Raw genomic sequence first — 22181 nt, 5'->3', positions numbered from 1 at the left:
GTTGAAAAATGACATTTGAAGTCTCAGCTCAACTGTAAATGACCTTTTCTTTTCTTTTAGGATTATTTTAGTCAGTGGTTGCTCTAACACTAGCTATATTAATTTACGAGTATACAGTATTCCTCTATAAATTTCTACTCTAGAAAATTATCTTAGTGTGTCGGACATAAAGAATGGACTTAAGATAACCATGTTTATAGTGTCTAAAAAGATAATGTCCAGCCAGGGAATTTATTTTGAAAGGCGCCACCGGATGTTTCACGTTGTACAATGGGTGGCTTTGACACTTTAAAACTCCGACACCTGTTGTTAAGGGAGGAGTGCACACAGACAAGCTAATCACAAGTGCCAGTCTTCATCACATGGAGAGAACAGCCGGGACTGAGTGGATTTAAGCCGGGGACAGTGGAGGGTCTCTGCCGGGTCTGGGACACGCGCTTCGCCTGTGGACTATTCTCTTTCACGCGCTCATTTTAACGTTCTTTGGATTTTTACCATCCGAAATGTTTACGGATAAAACAGCAGGTGAGTATTTTCACTTTGAAAATGTAACGTTTCTATTAAAAGTGGAAAGTTGGTGTAGTATCGCTACGCATACTTTTATGGGGAAATTTAAGCGAATTCTATTAAAAATGTCAAACTTTTATAATAGTTTCAGTAGAAAATAAACTAATCGCGCGGTTTCTTGACGAGAACTTTCTTAAAGTCGTATATTTCCTCCACAGAAGTAGCTCGACATTAAATAGGGAAGAATTAACTTAAACAAAATCAAGTTTCAGATAATCTTTAGTCATATGAACTAGCCAACATAACCTAAAGGTTGGTTACGGTAGAGTTGGTTTTCAAAGTGGAGATTGTTTGACATGATGTACTGTTGGTAATCTGTATACGCCGAATTATTTCGCCCACTTCCACAATACAATAGCTATAGGATATAATTATTATTTCGGTCTTCAAAAAAATAAAAGAAAAATGAATACAATTTTAGGAATTTTAAATGGATTGAAGATGCTCTGAGACGAAAGATGCAGTACAGCCTGTTTAACCATTATTTTCACATTTCTATTGATTTAAATGCTTCAGTGGTGGTGGTGTAATGCCTCTACTGATGAGACGTTTGCTCTGTCAGGTTGTGGTGGGTTGTAAATTCTGTCATTATTTTCCAAAGATAAAGGACTCAAGGCTCATTGATTTAAATACTTCTCACATTATTCCAAACTGTAAGCTTCTTTTTTTGGAGTAGTGTTGGCAAACAGCAAGAAGAATCTGGTCATTACCAGCCTGTTAACAATCCCCTGTCTCCCTGCAGCATCCTTCATTCCTAACGTGGAGTAAATCTTCCCCTGAGACCTGAAGGAATCCATCACCAGGCCTGAGGGCCGCTGGACCAGAAGACATGCTGGCTGCCATGCTTCGCCAGAGCTCCGGTGGAGGATCAGGAGGTGGTGGAGGCAGTACCAGCAGCACCAGTGGAACCAAACTTCCACTGGGTATCTCCAGAATCTCCAACACAGGCTCGGGTTCAATGGGCCACACGAGCGTAGGCCCCTGGGGGCCGGGGAAGTTCTCAAAGAATATCTCGGGGAGCTCGGACTGTCCAGATGTACCAGCCTCAGACCCACACTACATCATGCAGCTGGTCAGTGATGTACGAAAGTTTGCTGATGTGCTTCTGCAACTCAAAGAAGTGTTCAACTCCAAAGGTAAGTTTGCGAGTTTGTGGTGATTACGCACCTTAATGCACTTTATGCACAACTTTTTCTGCTATGATTGCAAGGAGAATTTAACTCAACTTTTTCAAGATTCTGGCTTAACCTCTGGTTTTATGTTTCTGTCCTACAAGTTACAATCACACTTTGCTTCAACTTAAGACAGACATGCGTTTATGTCAGACATTTAAAAGACAGTGGCTAATGTCCACACAAACCCACTAATCAATATCCTCATAATTCCCAAACTTAAAACAATTTTCACAAGAATCATATCTAAGTGGAAACTCTGATATTGCAGTAACCCCTCTGGTTACATCTTAATGGTTTGTTTGCTTTTTAGTACGTGCTCCATGTGAGTGATTCAACCTATTGTGTAATTTTACTACCCCGCTCCATGTGGTGACATGTACACAACAATGTGTTACAACTCATCCTGTATCTTTCAGTAATTACGCCATTATTATGACACATGAGCTTTTTGTTAAGTCTGAACTTGTGGCAGTGTAGAGGGCAGAAAAAAGACAGAATGGTGTTCACAAAGTCAGAGAGGTTTATAATGGGTCATGGCTGCCTGTCAGCTCTTGTTTACACACTGTTGTTTTCAGCACAGTGTACACAGTCGCACGGCTGTCTACCTGTTTTGTCCTGCAGCGGCCTTGGCTGCTCGGTCAGTCAACTGCTCTTATCTTAAAGTTTGATTCTTGCTCTCCCATCTACAAATGTACACTATGGGCCCCTCTAGAAGTAAAGAGATTTCACTTTGATAATACTCAGTAGGAAGCTGCAGAGAAAACCTCAGAGTTTAAATACCCCCAAAAACTGTGACTATTTCATGATCAAAGTGCATTTGAGAGGAATGAATCCATCAAAACTGCAGCTTATGTGCAATTTCTTAATTTATTTGAATATGTTGGCAACTTTCTGTTACCAGAACTTTCCAACAAATCAAATTTTCCCATTTTTTGCAAGTTTTCTTATTAAAAATGAAAACAAGAGCCATTCAACTATCATTTCCATTAGAACAACAACTCATCAAACTTGCAGTGAGTCAAAAGAATGCCATTTAGCAATGTTTCCAAAATCACTCAGCCTTGGTTGAATCTACCAAATATGTTTGTTATGTTATAGAATGATATATGTCTTGTTTGTTTGTAAATTGCAATCACAGTATTTGGGGGGGGGTTGATTATTTTCTTTGTATTCATAGTTGTGATGAACAAAACAGTAAAGTTTCAAATACTTTTTTTGTTAAATGTTTACTATGATTTTATTTCATTTTTTTAAATGTTCAAACAAAGTTTTGATTGATTTTATTCTCAAAAACTTTTAAAAAATTAGCAAAATGCAATTTTTAGTGAAAATGTTTGAATTTTTTAAAATTTTCCGGGATATTTTAAACCTAGATTCTGCAGTTCAGACAGAGTGCGTTGAAGGTTCTTGCTATTTTTCAAATAAAAAAACCACAAATTTTCCAATATCAGTTCTGTAGGACTTCTTCTGAGCCAGGCATCAATATTGTTTGATTTTTGCTGGTATTATATCAGCGTTTAAACCCTGATTTCATGCATTCATTTGGCTCTTATCTAAACAGCAAACCTATTCAGTGGTTTGGCAGAGATTCTGACAGTGTGCAAAATCTACATGAAGGCCTGCTTGCTGTTTTTGGTTTACTAGATTTGGGCTTAACTCCCTTTACAAAACAAATGCATAAAACACGTTTTCCTCTTTGAATAATTCAAGACTTGGCTGAATCACTGTTGGAGTACTGCAGCTATATTATCGAATGACTTCTGATACCAACCCTTTAACATGGAACTCCCTGTGAGCCTGTAATTAACAGACTTCCTCTCATCAGTGATGAAATGGATCATTAACCCTGGGGAAGTGTAAAGGCAGGGCTGAGGCACACTCCTGTTTGTGTACATGTGTGTGTGGGTGGTTTTCGCATTCCTCGCTTGTTATGATTTGCGTTGGTTTTTGAATCAGATCCAGATTTGTCAGTCCCAGGACAGTCTGAGTAAGATGCTGTGTTCCATGACTCCCAGGCTCTGGAAAAAAAGGAATCCCAGGCTGTTTTTTGTGTCTGCAGAGGTCAGGAAGGTGCTTGACCTGGCTGGACATGTCGGCACTATGGAGAGTGAGACTTGCAGCGGCCACTTTTGAAGCTTGAGAGACTTTTCAGTGACCTGTCAGAGTGTCAGGGATCAAAGCAGTAAATCATCATGTGCAAGAAGACATCCACATCTTCAGGAGAAGCCTTCATTAAAAAGTAGCCCTTAGGCTTTTGTTGCCTCATACTTCCTTTGCCTCACTAAAGATTTAGCTGCTATTTTTGTGTTTTATATCATTTGAATAAGTGCAGTGCATGCAACAGATCTTGCCATCTTACCCCGCGGCAAATTTTCATAGCTGTCATTGTATGCATTTCACCCTCACTGCCCGTCATTAAGAAACCGGTTTATAATCTGTATCCTCCCTCAGACAAACATCAGCACAGACAGATAGTAGAGCATGAGAGCATCATAGCCATACATGGGCTTAAAAACAAACTCATTCAGCAACAGTGAGTCCACTCTGCTCCCACTTTATAGCTCGAGTAAGCAGGCGCAATTATGCTAATGTCGTCACTGAGATGCCAACACGTGATTGTAAAGCATAGCACAGTATTCCCATTAGAGGCTTATTTTGGCTAAATACAGGAAAGGGCAGATTTGGGGGAATAGGCTGATTAGGATGAAGAAAACAGAGCTAAGCACTATTTAGGAAAGAAGCAAAGAGACCATTGTGTCTCATACTGATTGCAAACTCCAGAATGGAGAAGCATGGATAATGCTGGTATTTTTACCCAAGGCCTTGTCTTTGAAACATTTTTTGGGTCTAAATACGAGAAAAAAAGAGACAGTTCTATGAGCAGCTGAGAAACAGAGCAATGGCTGCACTCCTTGCTATCAAATGAGTTTTATCAAAGTGCCCTCAAAAATTATGTTAAGCTCAGATAGTTATTAAAAGTGACATAAACATTTATTTTACTTTGCAGAACACAAAAGTTGCTTGTCTCTGCCTGTGTTGGTTTGTTTGTTGGTGCCACGGTGATAAAGGTAATTGTTTTTAACCAGTAACAGCTGTCACAATGCTTCCTACAAATGCACAAACCTCCCTGACAAGTACAGCTGCTACTACTACTAAGTGGTTCAATGCCTCAGAGAGGCATGCAATTGCCAGACAGTGAAAGTACAGTTATTAGTCAGGAAATAAGGCTGGGGTTATTTCTGTGATAGTATGACTTTAACCTTTCATCCCCGATCAGAGTGGGTGTTTCTGCAAAGTTTGTAGGAAGATCCCTTTAAGTGTTCTTGAGATATTGCTTATACAAGAATGGCCTGGACGGACAGAATCCAGAAACATAAAACCTTCAGCCTTGCTATCACTAGCACAGGGGCAAAATACAATCATTTTACAGTGCTCAAAACAGGAGTTGCTTGTTCTTTGCTACCCAGATCAGTGACTTTTTAGGCTTATTGTATGTTGCATAAATATTTCTGGGCTGCACAGTGATGCAGAGGCTAGCGCTGTTGTCTCACAGCAAGACGGTTCCTGGTTTGCTTCCTGGTCAGAGCCTTAATTCGGAGATTGCAGGTTCTCCCTGTTCATGCGTGGGTTCCTTCCGGATACTCCTACTTCCTCCCACCACAAAAGACGCTCATTAGGTTGATCAGTCACTCTAAATTTGACATAGGTGTGAATGTGAGCATACCTGGTTGTCTGTCTCTATATGCTGGGATTGACTGGTGACCCGCCCAGGGTGTACCCCACTTCTCACCCAATGACAGCTGGGATGGGCTCCACCCCCACCACCCCCAGGTATAGAAAAATTTGGATTACATGATTATATTATGGATGCACAATATCATCTGCCTGATACCAGTATCGGCAGATATTAGCTTAAAAAGGCAAATATTGTATCTGCAGGTATCAAAATTTCTGCTGATATTTTGGCTGTGAATATCAGTGGATATGGACTCTAAATTTTTGCCATGTATACTAATACATCAGTGGAGTTTTTGACTGAAACAAAAGATCTATTTTTCCTCATCCTTTAAAGTTTAGTATGTGTATTAAGGACTGAAGTTTTTTGTGCATCCTCAAACCTGAAATTGTTATCAAAGGACCAAAGTTTTAGGTCTGAAAACCAAATTCAAATATCAGTATCGATACTGGCATCTGCTAAAATGTTTCTGTAAATATCAGCTTATTTGATATTTAAAAAATCCGGTATAGTGTACCCTTACATTACATCACAACTGGTGGTAGGAGTCACAGAGTAACATGACGCCATAGATGAAGAAAAGTTAGTCTTGGAGGTGGTAAACCACAGGGTTTTATGTGGTACCACACATCCTAACTTCTATCAGAAGATTTTTAATGCAAGTTTAACAATTATTTACTTTACATGTTTGGAGATATTTGAAATTGTGAAATGTCTTTGGTGAATGGATGCCATCATAAGGTCTTTGTGGACTTGATCAGTAGTGAGGCTGAGAGCAGCATGATGGACTTCTCAGGAGCAAAGCTCTGATCAGCTTAGCCCAGACATTGATGTGATGAGATGGCCTGAAGGTGGTAATGAAGGAATGTTGGGGTGGCATGAAGGAGCTGGACCTGAACACAGATGAGATGTAATGGAGGTACCTGGGGTGGAGGAGGGTTGCAACACTTGGGAAAGGAGAATAGATTTTAAAATATGACAGCAGCAGGGGTATTGGATCAGGAGGGGTAGTGGCAGAAAGAGATTGGCTTAGAATTTAAGTGAATAGATGCCCATAGTGGCTGATAATCAGAGCAGGAAAAGGGAAATGCAAAAGTGACTAACTATTAAGGAAGGAAAGGGTTAATGGAAATGAAACGATCTTCCTGGTTGACCTTCATTAGAAAGCATAAGCCATCTACTCTTGTAATGTACTCATCTGTGGTGGAAGCCAAGTAAACTAGAAATAATATAGAAATGAACAGCAGATCAACCTCAGGAAAGAAAAGTAATCTGCTTTTATGATGCGACTCTTGTCGCCTAAAAGCTGCTGACACAGAGTGTGTTCAGTTTGCACCCACTGTTGGGTAAATACTGATTTTATTTACCAAAACCTAGGCAGATTGAGTTTTGTTGTGCAATTTAGACAGTGTGCAGGAATTTGTTGAGATTTTGGATGGATACATTCCTCCCCAATGTATGTGTGTTATGAGATAATGTTCTTTTTAAAATTTGATTTATGTTCGTTGGATTTTTCGCTTGTCAGTAAGCATCTTTGGTTTGATTGTAGAAGTTTAGCCCTCAGAGGCTTCAGCAGAGCTCTGCTAACAGATTGTTGGGAGTCGGTGACTTGTGCTGTGATTGGATGTGATTTAAATCCCCCCCTCTTATTTATGGCCATATTGTCTCTGCAGAGCTTCACAATAGTTCAAACCTCTCATTAGCCGCGCTGCTCACTGAAACCTCAGTGAACCCTCCTCCACAAGAGCAATATTCAGCTTAGAGCTCCCGCAACACTGCCTGCATTCACAGTCAACGATGTGAGTCTGACACCCATTGTCCCGGCAGGAATCTCCAGACTAGCATGCTGCTGCTAACTGGCAGCTTGTGCAGAAATGATACTTTCCCAAGTCAGAAATAGCTGCAGCCTGTGGGATTGGTCTCTGGGGGGATTTCTTCAGCCAAATCTATTAAGAATGTTTTAAAGAAGTTTGTTTTCGTACCAATGCACATCATCCTTAAATGGTAATTATAGAGTGGCTGCAGTTCAGCTGTGGCCGGAGTCGATGACGCATGACTCAATCTTGTTTTTTACAACAAGCCTGAGGAGAAACTGTTGATGTGCTGTCATTGTCTCTCCTCAGTCTGCAGACGGATTCTTCTTTAAGGTCGTGACCGTGCGAGGTGGGCACTTGTGAAGGACTTGTCAGTAATTGGAGGGGATTATTATTTTAAAGGTGGGTCTTAACCGGGGTCACAGAGGACGTTTGGAGACCAGAGGAGCTGCCTCTTTTGTGGTGGTGGACGGGGCCTCTGAAGCTCTCCATCATAAGATTAGCGTAAAAAACATTTGGCTGTGCTGTTTTGGAGTTGCTGTGTTTTGCAGGAGATCATTGTGCATCTATTTTAGGCTCTTGGGTGTTTTGTTGTGGGTGCCTGTGTGTCGAGGACAGGTGTGTCATCAGTGTTTTCATGCTTTGAGGCTGCCAGGCAGAATGAGCCGATGTCTATGCGTCAGCTGCTTAAGAACAAAAACTGCACGAGCAGGATGCTCGCTGAGGCATAAAAAGAGATCCAAGACAGACTTTGAAGCATCCAATAAGCAGTTTTAAGTCGTCAGCATCTCAGTTTCTTTATTTCATTTTTACAAACTACAAGTATTGGCTTCAATTGAGTTTTCTATTTAAAAATGTACCTTTTAAGTAGACCTGGAGCAGATTTCTTGCTCAAATAGCTTCAGGTTAGTTCTTTACTGATTTGCATGTTTCAAGTCTTTGTTGTTCTCATTGCTGTTGCACAAATACCTTCATCATCACACAAGCGCTGCATAGAATATAAAAGTAGATAACCACACTTGTTTCATCTCCTGCCAAATCTCTCCTTTACTGACTCACATTCCCTCCATACTTGGAGAACAAATGCCGATGTGTTGATATATAGTCTCTGATTTATGGTCCATCAGCTGTTATTAAACTCACACTGCAAGCTTGACTGTTGATCGGATGTATAAAGCTGATCTGAATAGCTGTAAAAGTCATCTTTGTAGGGAAATGTGTCCAGTAATGTCTGTTGAAAGTGTTTGATTTCATCCTAAATTGTTGACAAAGGTAAGTCATTCAGATCTTTTTTTTACACATTGTTGCATGTTGCATCACTTTTATAGCAAAGACACCAGACTCCATAGGGGGAAAAGGGATTTGATCAGTTTATTATTCATACATTATGCTTATTATCAAAGCAACACCAGAGAGAATTAGGTTTGGCATGCTTTGATGCCACAGAAAGTCTCTGAGTGCGACTGCTTAGTGGGAAAACTGTAGAGAAAAATATAGAGTTGCCTCCCCCTCACAAGAAAAATGTATTTGTTGACAAATATTGAGATGGGATAACTGGCTTCTTTTTAGCAAAAGGCCTGTGTGTGAGCTCGTGCCATAAAGTGATATGTATTTCTAATGAGAGGAGTGTGGCCTTCTGCTGAAGTTTCATAGTGCTGAAAGCAGGCACTCCGTGGAAATGGAGTGGATGCCATTCTCCCTATTGAAGTTACTGCATTGTTAGATAAACTATTTTAAGGTTAAAAAAAGTTGCATATTGTAGACCAACAACTCCTGTGTTCTGCAAGGTATCCACTCTGTAATGTGATCAGACCCTTATAATGACAATCTGAACCTGTAGGTGACTAAACAACAACTTTTAGAGCATGCACTTAATCTTCCTGCTAAGTTACAGCAACAACCTGTTTCACTGCTACTAGTTGTAGCCATTTGCAATAGAGATTCCTTGTTATTTTTCTTTTGGCAATTAGGACTCATTAGAACTGGTTTGCTGCATTTCTCCCTAGAATTCAGCACCTTCATCTCAACCTCTTAGTGCCATCATCTGTCCACAGCTCCATAGGTCACTCTGCTAAGGAAAGTAAATATAGCTCAATCACTGTCACCCTTTCAAGGAAGCATTGTGGTGCATTAAATATTCATGGAAGAAAGTCAGAGTTCCTCTATCATTAGTCATACTTTTAATTGAACAGTACGGATGTATGACCCATAAGCCCCGCCCCTTTTGTCAGCTGTGTGTTGTGCTTTGAGTCAGAAGTGTTCTCGCTCAGTTAATCAGTGTGGAGTTTGTAAAGTCTGAGCTCACAGTGAGAACGTGTGAGTTTGTGTTTCAATCATTAACAGGATCCGACTAAATTTGTCCTCAAGCATTGTGTAATGTTCAGTGTTACACTGTAAAACACTAGACCGTTTACTGAGCTGCAATTATGGTTTACCTTTCACAGTACTGGTGGTAGGTTTTCATGATACCTCGATTTTAAACTTTGGTTTGTTGTAGAAACAATAAAACAACAGATAACAGGACAACAATAATGTCAGTGTAAGTTAAGATGATGAGTAGAGATGTTCTGATACAATTTTCTCCTTCCTGATACGATACCAAGGTTTTGGGTATCGGCAGATACTTGCGTTTGGTGAAATGCATTGTTTAAAAGCACGGTTGAATTTCAGTGTTTAAAAACTGTGACAACCTCAGATAATTAGCAGTCAGGGAATCTATTAATGTAGGACCCATTTTGTGTTCCAAACAGGTATTGATATCCTCTTATCAAAGCGTAAAATTCTGATATCATGATGACTGTTGGACTTGATACTATATTACACATGGTCCATAAATGCCTCCAAACATCTGTCGTCCTGCATGCATAAAAGAGTTACTTTTGCTTTTCTTCATTGACATATTCCTGAAGTTTATATCAGCTGTGAAGATGTGGGAATTGTTTTCTCTTAGTAAGCCGACTGAGTGGTTTGTGTTTTGCTGAAGCTTTGTGGGAAAATGATTCCATTCTGGGTCCTCGGGGAAAGCCGAAATCCTATTTTAGTGTTTTGTCTTCTAAATCACCCCTTGTGAAATACCAGCCTAAAATTAGCCCTACTTGGGCTTTTCACAAACCATTCCCAACTTTGTTAATGGCTGTAACTGAGCACTCTGTTTAGATAGACGATCCCACAGGGTCCAGGATGCACTGTAAAGCACTGCTAGCTGCTTCTTTGCTCCAAAAACCTTCCTTTTATGGTTCTTTTACTGGAGCCATATTTAAAGCTGCTGTAAATAAGCCCAAAGCCCAGGACAACCTGCCCTCCTTACACTAAAGTGGACTCTTAAGGATACTTCATGGTTTGGGAGTCTGCTCCCATAACTGACGTTACCAAAGATCTCGATTTAATAATCCTTAACACTTATCTGGATAACTAAGCCGCCTAACAGGATTAATTACATTACCGTAATTGTTATGGTTGATTTTAACTTAAAAGAACAGGCTTTTTTGGAATTGTTGCCCCCTGGGATTAAAGGGCAGAGTGCTGCGACATATGGATGCTCCATTTATCCTCTGTGCCGGAAGAAACAAAACATGAAATCATTAACTGTGCAGGGTGTCATCAGCATAAAATCTGTCACTTAGTTATTTGGAATTTAGGGTTAATGTAGAATGAGGTTTTTACACTTTGATATGATTCTCTTAAAAAAATCAAATTTGGTGTCTGTTTCAAAACCACAGAAACAGAAGTGGAGGTCCTAGGCACCTAATTTAGGTCAGCTTCTTGGTTGAAAAGGTTTAAAGCTACCTTAAAAATCACAGAATTCAAAGAATTCTTTGACAAGCATGGAAAGCATGGAAAAAGTTTTTTATACAAGGAATTTTAGGATGTTGCTGGTTGTTTTGAGAAATTTAAGAATCTAAAATTTTTTTAGTTTTAGTCGTTTTTAGATTTTTAAACTTTCTTATTATCAAGTGTTTATTTTCATTATTTTAACTTTAGGTACAGTGCTTTGAAAGCGCCTTTTTCTAAAAAATGTATTATTATTATTATTGTTATTATTATTATCATCTATTAATTAACATTTAAAATACTACAATTTATGTGCATTTTTGTTTGAGATAAATTAGTACAAGTATGGTGTTTAAATGAAGAAATAAACTAGAGTTTTATGGTTTGCAAATCAGAGTGTCTTAATTCACTGATCAATAATATTTACAGACAGCAAACAAGCGGATCAGACCAACACGCAATTTAATCATATGACTACGTTTGACCACAGCTTCCCCCCTACATCCCTGGGGTGAAAAGGTTAAAGGCGGGTCAAACACAGCCAGCAGTGATGAGTGAGGAGACAGATCCAGGTCTGCCTCATGGCAAATTTCGATTTAAAATGCTGCCTAATGGAAGTCTGGATGAAACAAAAGTTGTGTGTACATACTGCAGTGATGAACCGTCTTTACTCTGAAGCACAACTAGTCTGAAGTACCACTTCTGGGCAAAACATATCTTTTCTAATGTTAGCAAAGATGCTAACAGTAGAAAACATGACGCCAAGCTACACCGGTGCAGTCCAGCAGACCTGGATTTGTCCCCAAAATGAAAACTCCTATGGGTCGCCAAGACTGCAGACCATCGACATTGTTGACGACAAGGGGCCTCAAGACATCATCCAGGTCGCCTCTGATGACCCGTACCACAGAACACCTATGAGAACTACTGTCACAAGAATCTGTGAACTGTATGACAGCTAAAAAGGCAACTAAAGTGGAGCAGCTGGCCCAAGCTACATTTATTACACTGACAAGAGACCACTGGACATCAGTCAGCAACTTCAGCTACCTCGGGGTAACAGCACATCTGATCATTCACTTTACAGCTGAAGTTATTTTGTGCCTGAAGTGTTTGTCTGATCAGCTCATTTGCAGTCTGTAAATATTAGTCCTCAGTGAATTAAGACACTCTAATTTACAAACCACAAATAATTTAAGAACTCTAGTTTGTTAAATATTTCTTCATTTAAACACCATTTTTTAAATCTTTGTGCAGTCATAGCCCCCTGTATGCAGGTGTAAAATCCACACTGACCTGTCTGCTTTAATGGCCTAACTACAGCTGAAGATTTGTGCGTTGTTTTTAAGTTGTAAGCTGAGGGAGCTCCCTCTGTGTGTCTCTCCTTCCTTCCCTCTGTTGAAGATTTGTAGTTATGGGCTCTGTTTTTGCTGGGGCAGCTTTGTTCCAGGAGGCTGTCGATGTCCGCCACACACTAAGATAAAGCTCCCACAGTACACACTAGGAGCAAAGGATTGTGGGCACTCAGAGGCTATATTTCAGGAACTCAGCCGCGAAGGCTTCCTATAAAGCTGGAGCTTTTAGCCTTATGTTAAAGTAATAAAGATATTGATTATAGCATGATTTATAGCTATTTACTAAATTAGAAGACTAGAAGTGTCATAAAGGTGCGCTCATGTAACTCCAAACAAGTGTGACACATTAAACCGACACCCATGTGGTTGCGTGACCACGGGACCGCCCCATGCCCTTTGTGGATTAAAGCTTTGAAACAAAGAAGCCAAATTTATCCCCAGAATAATCTTAAGTAACCCTAGAATCTGGGGTCTCTGCCCTGCGTGGGATTAAAGTCGTGTGGAATTAAGCAGTTAAGCAGTAATTTTAGGTGCTGCACTTTGACGCATTGGCAGTCCTAATACAGATGATACATTTAGAAATGTCTACAAACTAGGGTGAAAAATGCTTTAAATGTCACCAGTACTTGTAAATCAAAGCCATGCATGTATCATATTTTGATGTAATGACGTGCATTGGAGAGGTAACCATGCTCAGACCTGCTTTGGATTGGAGCAGTGTGAGTGCAAGCTCGCAAGGGACTGGCAAGGGGACACACATGTGCTTCCACGCAGCACAGGGAAACTGGTCTAGTATGCGTATCCCTAAGTGTCTGAATCAGCTTAGTAAGGTTAAATTTGGGAAGGAAAGTCAGCCCTATAATGAGCTGGTTTGCTTCTGCAGGCGCCAGATGCTTATTTCAGCGTCAGCATGTCATCAAGGTAAGTGATGGGTTTCAGCAAGATGTTCTTATAAAAGGAAAAATTTCTTTGCCTCTTTAAACAGCACAGGATTTAACTGGGTGTACTCATGGAAAAGGGCACCCTGGCCTCCTTTTCACAAATGCTTTGAAAGTGAAAAATGAATAAGCATTATCAATTTGTGCTCCAGTGTGTCTTTGTGCTCAGATATTACTAGTCTAAAACGCTGGTTGGTGGTGACATTTCTGTGCAGCTTTCATGAAATCAAAAGTGAGTAAATGATTGGTCAACAGACTGAAAGAGTATAACAAAATACTACAGGGCCCCTGCAGGGAAAGAAAGCAGGGACAGAGAAAATAAGGATGTAGGATGAGAAGAAAGCAGGGACAGAGAGATAAATGAGGATGATGGAGGAGAAGAAAGCAAGGGCAGAGAGGAGGATGAGGATGATGGAGGGGAAGAAAGCAGAGACAGAGAGCAGGATGAGGATTATGGAGGGAAAGAAAGCGGGGACAGAGAAAAACATTATGATGATAAAGAAGAAAGCAGGGGCAGGTAGCAAGATTAGAATGATGGCGGAGCAGAAAGCGGGGACAGATAGCAAGATGAGGATATAGGGGAAGAAAGCAGGGACAGGGAGCAAGATGTTGATGGAGGAACAGACAGCAGGCACAGGGAGCAAGATAGGAATGACTGAGGAGAAGAAAGCAGGGACAGAGAGCAAGATGAGGATGATGGAGGTGAAGAAATTGTCAAAAAATGCATTAAAATTTGTAGATATGCATAAAACAATGTATTTTCTTGCTTGGCTGTCAGGCTAAGGGGGGGCCCTGTGTACATTTTCTCTCTGGGAGCTCAAAGTCCCTTACTAGGCCCCTGAATGCTTTCTGTTTCTTGTTGTTCAAACAGTGTGGACTGAAACTTGAGATTATTTTTGTCCTGGAGCTAGAGGGTCTTTAACACCTACTTGAAATGATCTGCATCACATATTTTGTCATATCCTTTATAACGAGAGCTATACTGAAAGCAATTTGGCTTGCTCCCTTCTAGAGCATGCTCATATGTGACAGGGTCAGCCCCATGCTGGGTGGGTGCAGATCATAACCTTTTTGAAGTAGAGAAGGATGTTGTTACCCAAAGCTTATAGTTGCCTTTTCATGCATGCACAAAAGAAATAAAGGAATATTCAGGAAAATTAACCTCGAATTAGTGATAGCTGGTAAAGACATTTTTATTGCTTCAAACTCTTTCCGCTTGCCAGTATGCTCTTTGTCCATTTAGAGGCAAAAGCTGTCATGAGGGAATCATTATGACCTTGTGCAAAAAAAAAACAGGTTTAGAAACTTACTGTGCACAGTCAAAGGAACGGAAACGCTGTTTGATGTGGGGTAAACAGTGTGGGTGTACCAAATGGGGTCTCGTGAGACCTAAATTAGGGTCCCGATGGAGAACAGAGAGGCCAAGGAAAGAAAGTGGAACTATTGGGGTGTGATTGAACTTTTCTTTCACTTGAATCGCCTTCTCTGAAGTGGGTCTGGCTTCTAAGAAAAAATCTTTTCAGCATCACTCCAGCCAACAAATTGGGTAGGACAGAATTCAGTAGCTTCTGATTAGCATATTTCATAATCAGTGATAATGAAGATCAGGCCCCTCTTAAGCTGTTTGGTACCAATGGCTGGACTGGCAGGGAGGGATCAGCACCACCTCTGAAGCTCAGAATACATTCTCATCTACACACACTTGTTTGCTTGTACTCCTATTGCCTCATGCTCCAAGAAAAGTTAATCTTTTTCTAGGATTCTGGACATCATCTTTATGCAAAGACATTTTCAAAGGTGTTGTATTTGTTGCATTTAAAATAACAACCTTGGCAGCTGTGAGGGTGAAGTTTTGGTCTTGTGCAGACATTCTTGCATACAAAGCCCATTCTGTTCGGATTAGGATGCTCGTAAAGCTAAACAGTGTCCTCTTGTTCTCAATGCTGCGTTTGCCCCCCATCTTCACCCCCCTCACCTCCCAGTTCAGCCCTTTGACAGGTGTACTGAAGGGGCCCATCTTTGTACTTGTTGGACAGCTCTGCGACTCTCCAGCCTGCTGATGTTCCTTTATACAGCTCTGAGAGCCACTGCAGTCTCTTCAGACTAATGCCTGAGCAGTTTGGCTGCCAGCTAGAGGTTGCACGGTGGGGGGATTTGCTGTTTCTCTTAAAGAAAGCATAGTTGGAATGCCAACTTTGGGAGCTTTGCATCAACAGTAGGCGGCGGTGGTGGAGGAGGTGGTGGAGATGTGGGGAGGGGTGTCATGAGAGAAAGGTTGCCTGTCTTTCCTCACGGTGACAGACAGCTCCAAAGAGAAATGAAAGGGGGGAAAACAAAATTCTTCACTCCACACCGAGTGTCTCATTTATAAAGAACTGAGGAGAGAAATATCCAGGAGTATGCTTAATTGAAAGAAATCCTCGAATATTTGACTCTTCACCCAAGGAAAACGTAATTGTCAGTCACTTATTAAGTGTTTTTACTGAAGTTAGTAACATCATAATTTTAAAACATTGATATTTTTTAATACCATGTGTTTAAAAGCAATGTAATCCCTGTTTTTTGATACATGATGGAATCAAAAAGCAGAGCTTAAAAACTCCATATTTTTTTTCACCAAAAACTGCAGAGAGAGCAGCAGTGATACACAAATTCACCGGTCAGAAATGCTGTGTCAGTGTCAGTTTGGCATAAAAATTTCAAAAGTTGCCATAAAAGTTGCAGGAAACAGACTTGCAAAAAATTAAGCTGTTATTTCTGTTCACATTATACAGGCACTTGTTGGCGTTCACACGCAAGGACAGTGAGCATAGCATGCGCCTCCACCAGCGTTTCATTAACTCCTTCATCAAAATGCTCTGCTCTGAAAATAATGATATTTATAAGGCAAGGTTTACAGGAGTGCTGGAAGGGATTTACTGTATATTTGACGAATTGTTTCACCTTGATAAGTAAACTGAGCTACATCAGGACAGAAGATAAAACTAAGTTCCTCTCGTTTTCCTCTCCGTCTATGACACATACATGCATTTTTTCCCTCTATTCCCTCCCAATCAAACAATTAATCAATCAATCAGTTTATTCACAAAACCATTAAAAATACAATACAATCCATCCATATGAATCCATATGAAGTAATGTTTCATGTTCTTTTTAACTTGAAGAAGATAGGCCTTCATTGTTATTATTTAAGTGTTTAGCTTTAATGGCAACCTTGGTCCAGCTGTGGTCTCACTTCACAGGAAGCCTATAAAAAGGTTTCCAACTACTTTAGCACCTAAAATTGCCATGAACCAACAATAAACTTTATTTACATTTTACATAGAAGATATGGTTTAACATTTTTAAAAACCTTCAATGGTTTTAATTGTGTCTGGCACTGCTGCAGGAAGCAGCTCATATGATTATTAATGAAGTTCATCATTTCTCATCACTGATCTGCACCCAGAAAGAAGAATTAAAGGGGTTTTAAACAGCCGCTGGTGTAGGTTTTAAAGTTTTACTAGAGAAGAAGACCATACCGAGGTGCCCGCCCTGTTCCATCTGTGCCATGGCTTGAGGGATGTAAAAATTAGCCGGGCATCATAAACAGGAGTTCTGTCAACACTTTTAAAGCATCTTCACACACAGGCAGTGGTGCTGCTGATGAGAATGGACACATACTCTTGAGGCATCTAACATAAAAGTGCACTCATTACACAGCATCGTCTTCAAGACGGTGGTTAAAGCAATTTTGTGACTGTTTTTAATTACCCTGGGATACGGTATTACCGTATTACCGCCCATTCCCACTTCGGTGCATTTTGATTCCACATGTTTAAAAAGAAGCCCTAAATTATATGACATAGGGTCCTTATTAGGATAACGGTGTCATTTACTAATATGTGGTACAAAGAAACACATATTTCCACATTTTGGAAAAATCCATATAATACATTCGCATATAGGCTGCCATTTTTGTGCACTGCACTCTAGAAAGTGATGTCATTTGTTTACTACTCACATTTCTCTGATTTTGCTCAACTAGATCTACATTACACAAACTAATCTATCTTCATCTTAACTAAAACCGCACTTTGGTTCAATTCAAAAAGCTTGCCAAGATCATTCTTCGTAGGACGGAGAACAATAGGACCATATGACCACCCAGAGTGCATTGCATGAACACGGCGGCCCATATAGGAATAAAGCTGATTAAAAAATTCAAAATGTGGAAATCTTGTGTGTTTCTTTGAACCACACACAGTACATCAGACAATATAGTTAATCCAGTGAAGTAAACAAGTCTTAACATGCAAGGTACATTTAAAGTGAAGCAATCGCTGTCACTTTAACAACTTGTAGTACTGAATGAATGTTTAAAAGCAAGATAGGTTGTTTGGAAAGGGACAAACCCAATAAAAATTGCAAGCTGTCTCCTGCACATTGTGTCTTTGCAACTTAGACTGTGACTGTTCAACGGTTTTGTTGATTAAAAATAACTTATTATTTGATATTGGGTGCTGCAGTATTCTAGCAGGTATCATTATAGTTTCTACTTTTATATCAACGTTTAAAAATTTGGCATCATGACAACCCTACATCACATGTTACTCATTAAAAATCAAACTTAGTGCCATGCATTTCCTATCTCCAGCCTCCATTGAATTATTTTTCCCTGCACTTTTTGTTTCTTGAGCTAACAGCTAACAAGCCTGACAAAGACAGAGGCCTGCAGAGAGCCAACATAAAAGCCCCCCACCTAGGTGGAAGGTGCAGTGCGTCCTGCCTCGGGCTCTTTTTAAAATACCCGCTCTTTGTATAAGCAGTCATGGGAAAAAGAGCTTCAAAGGTGAAACAACAGGGAATGCCTCGGTGTGAGTGCAGAGGTCTGAGAAGGCAAAGTTCCCCTGCCTTTTACCAGCTGCATGTAATCTGCTAATCCGCAGAGTGTAGCGCCGGTGGTCTGTGGACTGAGGTGGACCAGGGCCACTGACCACAGGAAGTATATTTGGGAGGGGGGATATCATGGGCCACCCATTGCAGTGACCCTGTCCCAGTGTTAAAGGTTAAGTGGACCCATTTTGCAGGGCACCGTTATGGTTTGGCATTTTTTGCATAGCATATAAATACCAAGAATGTGAAAGAATTTGGCATTTCACCTCCTCAATTAGAGAAGAATCCATTTGAAGAAAACAAAGGTTATTGAGTCATGCTGTGATTGATTATTAGACCCACATTTAGTTAGTTTTCTTTTGAAGAGTCTCAAAGAGCCCCTCAAAACCTCAACTTATCAAAGCTTTTGATGAATCCACGTTTTCTTTGAAACAGTGTCCACCATTTGGATGAGTAGCTGGAATGTCCAGCTGTGGTCTGACTGAATGGGACACATTGAGAGCCTTTGATTGACAGTGGTCATTGCCAACCTGTCCAACATCCTCTTTAGCCCCCGCTGCCCTGAGCTGCCACTATTTGATCAGACCTCTGCAGACCCAGTTGTGACATGTTTAGTGATTTCACACTTGCTTTGTAGCAATAAGCACCCCTCTGCTCCCTCAAATGTTTTGAACCATAAATAATACATTGCTCCCATCATTTGCAATGCATGACTGAGCATAGCTAGGGTCAGACCGAGAGGAATGTTGCCAAGTCACTTTGTGTCAGGCCCTGGTGGAAGTTTGTGCTCCTGAGAGTCAAGCCATCGATGCCAAGTTTAAAAAAAAGTGAAATTCATCATAAGGCCTAAAAAAGCAACCGCTTTTCATAGTATTTCTTACACGGTAGCAAGGTACATGCATCATTAAAGGTAAGTCTTAAATCTGGTAAGAGTCATGAATTTCTTGTGAAAAGTCTGAAGATTTTAACTTTTTAAAATCACTCTTTTTATGCATTAGAATCTTAAGTCTACCTAATACACAACCAGATTGCATACAGCCAGATTGCTTGAAAACTTGCAGACTTTTATAACAGTTGCCATGCACAAATATTAGTGTGCATTTATGCACTCAAAATTGATCAAAGTCTTTTTAAATCTGTCTGTGGTAAAATCTCTGAACCCGCCAAGTTTCTTCTGATGACTAAGCTTCAAGGGGCAATATTTTGCAGCTTCAATTGAAGCCAGTAGATATCTTGAAAAGGGTTTTCCAGGCCAAGACCACTTCCTCTATTTGCTGGTCATTTTTAAAAACTGATTCAATTCAGAATCTATTTGCAATTCAAACCAACAACACAACACAATCCCTATTTCTTGTATAGAGGTAATGATTTCAGTGTCTGCTCCAGTCTGCTGTGCACAAAAGCAAGGGTTCTCAAACTTTTCAGCCCATGACCCCCAAAATAAAGGTTCCAGAGACCAGGACTCCCACCGTACCTGAAGGTTGTTGAAGCATAGTTGAACACAGCCATGCAAATTCAGGAATAGTCATTCACTGACTTACATTCTAAGGATTTTTTAACATTACTTAGATTTCAGCATGAATTATTCTAAAAGTCTCTGATTTTGGAAGGCATCTGGTGACCCCAGCTCACAACCCCACAAGGGGGACCCAATCCCTCAGGCTCAGAACTATTACACCAAGGGACTTTAAATTATCATTTGACATCAAAAGCTTCATTAAATGTGCTCAAGATACTGCTTTTAGCATATTTCTAGTAATTTAGAATATAATTACACTAATAAAGAATGCAGTAATTTATGCTTAAATTGCAAAATCTAATATGAACAAAATGTGTGGGCTGAAGCAAGAAAGATATTAGAAACTCATCAGCAGAAAACATAATCATACATATAAAGCCTTCATGGACAATTCTGTAGGAGGGCAGGTGTTCTGTCAAAACAAGTGACCGTGTTAACTGGTGACTTTTCAGCTTAAAGTGTTTAAACATGGAGCATTTTCAATTATGTCTAAGATATGCTTCGAGGATGTAAATTTCATTGAAAACTTAACAAAGGGGCTCTTAAGTTTTTCGATATCCATTATTAACCCAGGCACATCTGTATAGTCACCAGTTAACGTGGCCACTTGTTAAGCCATAACACCAGTCACTGATGTGAAACCAGACAGTAGATCCAGTTATTATTATCTGTGCTGGTCAGCAGTTGTTGGCTGATATTCACCCCGGGGGAATGTATCTGTAAGATGTGAATATGAACCATTCCTGAAGCAGGCTTCATTTTAGTTTAGCACTGTAAGCAGATGTGTCATGTTAGGCTTCTTCTTATCTAGGATTGTAGAAACTACAGTGGGTCTTAAAAACAAAACAGGACGGGTGCAGTAACTCAGGGCTCCATTGACAGTGCAGCCAGTACATAAATATGTCAGACACAGCACTGTAAACATTACAGATACTAAGAGCTAGTGCTGCTAATGCTGACAGTGCAGCTAATGAGCCATACACCTCCTGCAGCATCAGTGTCTGAGACAGCACACAGAGGAAAATACTTGCAGTGGGTTTACGGTTGAAAATACAGAGGGCAGGTATAGACCATACTCTCTGTTGTAGCCTATTATAATAGACCAGTGGTAATCAAGAACAGTATAATAAAGACTATACCCTATTATAAATAAAGACCAGCATTAGCGCACCACAAGTAAGGCACTAGATACCTTGTAGATTTTGTTGTTCATCGTTAGGCTTGTGGTTGTGTTGCTGCCACTTTGTTTCACCTGTTTTGCTTAAGCGAAGGACTCTTTTCAAGCATGCAAACAATTCCTGTCAAAATACCAATATTACTTGATTATAAGTGGAAGCCAAACACATCACTGACGTGAAGGGTTCTGTGAAGTAAGAGCAAGAAATGACCCAATACATAGGTAACCTCTATTATGTTAATGTGGTATCAAAATAGATATCATTATTGTGTGGCTTTAACTAATATTGAAGTTAAAAATTTGGGTATAACCCTTCTAAATAATCATAACAAATGACTCTCAAATGCTCTGCACTAGCATTTTTGGTATTTAGTTGTCATTTTGTTGCTGCATGCTTCACCAGTGTTTTTCTTATAGATCCCCATCACCCCTCGCTCCTGCATCTCCCGTTCCCGCTACCAAAAAAGAAGCAGGAATGTTGGGTTTCCATGACGCTAATGAAGTAAAAACCTGGCAATGTGTTACTGGCAGCCTCGGAGCGGCTCCTGATCCGCGGCCTCCTTCTCATCAGGATCAGAGTTTGATCCCCCTGCAGCCTTCATTCAGCACAGCTTATTATGCCCAGGAATGTCCCTCTCTCTCTCTCTCTCCTCTTATAACCCCCACTGACACAGGGAAGTGGGGTGCAGGGGTAAATTTGGGACAAAACCCAAGGGAGAGTACTACCCCAAATAACACACTCACCCCCACACACCACCCAAACTCCTCCCCTATCACTCCTGACAATCCTCCCGCCGCTAACCATCACACACAGACAAAGACACATACGCACACACTCAAATCCCTCTTCCCCGTGGAAAGTGAAAAGCCGCCGTTGTGATTTATTGTTCCATAAATGCTTCATGTGGCAGGCCCATGAGGGGACCGGGCCCTGTGTTTGCCTGTGGCCCCCAGGACAATAGTGAGTTTCAGCACTCAAACAAATCCTCGGGCAAAACTCAGCTGACTTCCCAGGCTAAAACAGAACAACCTTTCCTCAAACCTGTTTGTTTTCTCCCAGTTTGGTCTGGGATAATATTTGCGTTTTGAAACATCTTCTGTTGTGCAACTTTTTGCACGAAAACTTCCTTTCAGACCCTCTTTCTCAGCCTAAAACACAGCTGTAACAAAACGCACTAATCAGCTGTTCTTTTTAACTGGTGGGAACTCATCTTCTTCCCTTTGTGTCACTCTCAGAATGGCAGTTAAAGGGTT

At 40.4% G+C, this 22181-nt stretch overlaps 1 protein-coding gene across 2 annotated transcripts in view; it reads left to right on the top strand.

The window, feature by feature from the left end:
* Window positions 1–333: 333 nt before the first annotated feature.
* Window positions 334–22181, top strand: part of arhgap29a (Rho GTPase activating protein 29a) — a 62520-nt gene continuing 40672 nt past the window's right edge. Inside the window, exons 1-2 of one of the 2 annotated variants that reach the window (XM_041813971.1) lie at window positions 334–525; window positions 1310–1703. In XM_041813971.1, the coding sequence (XP_041669905.1) occupies window positions 1397–1703 (307 nt within the window). In that variant the 5' untranslated portion in view covers window positions 334–525; window positions 1310–1396. Of the gene's footprint in view, window positions 526–1309; window positions 1704–7541; window positions 7642–22181 lie in introns of those variants that run through there. The other variant, XM_041813973.1, reaches the window with a different exon arrangement.

This window comes from Cheilinus undulatus, linkage group 19 (assembly GCF_018320785.1).
Source record: "Cheilinus undulatus linkage group 19, ASM1832078v1, whole genome shotgun sequence".
NCBI lineage: Eukaryota > Metazoa > Chordata > Actinopteri > Labriformes > Labridae > Cheilinus > Cheilinus undulatus.
The sequence above is the reverse complement of the archived record's forward strand: the minus strand, read 5'-3'. Positions and strand labels throughout refer to the sequence as shown.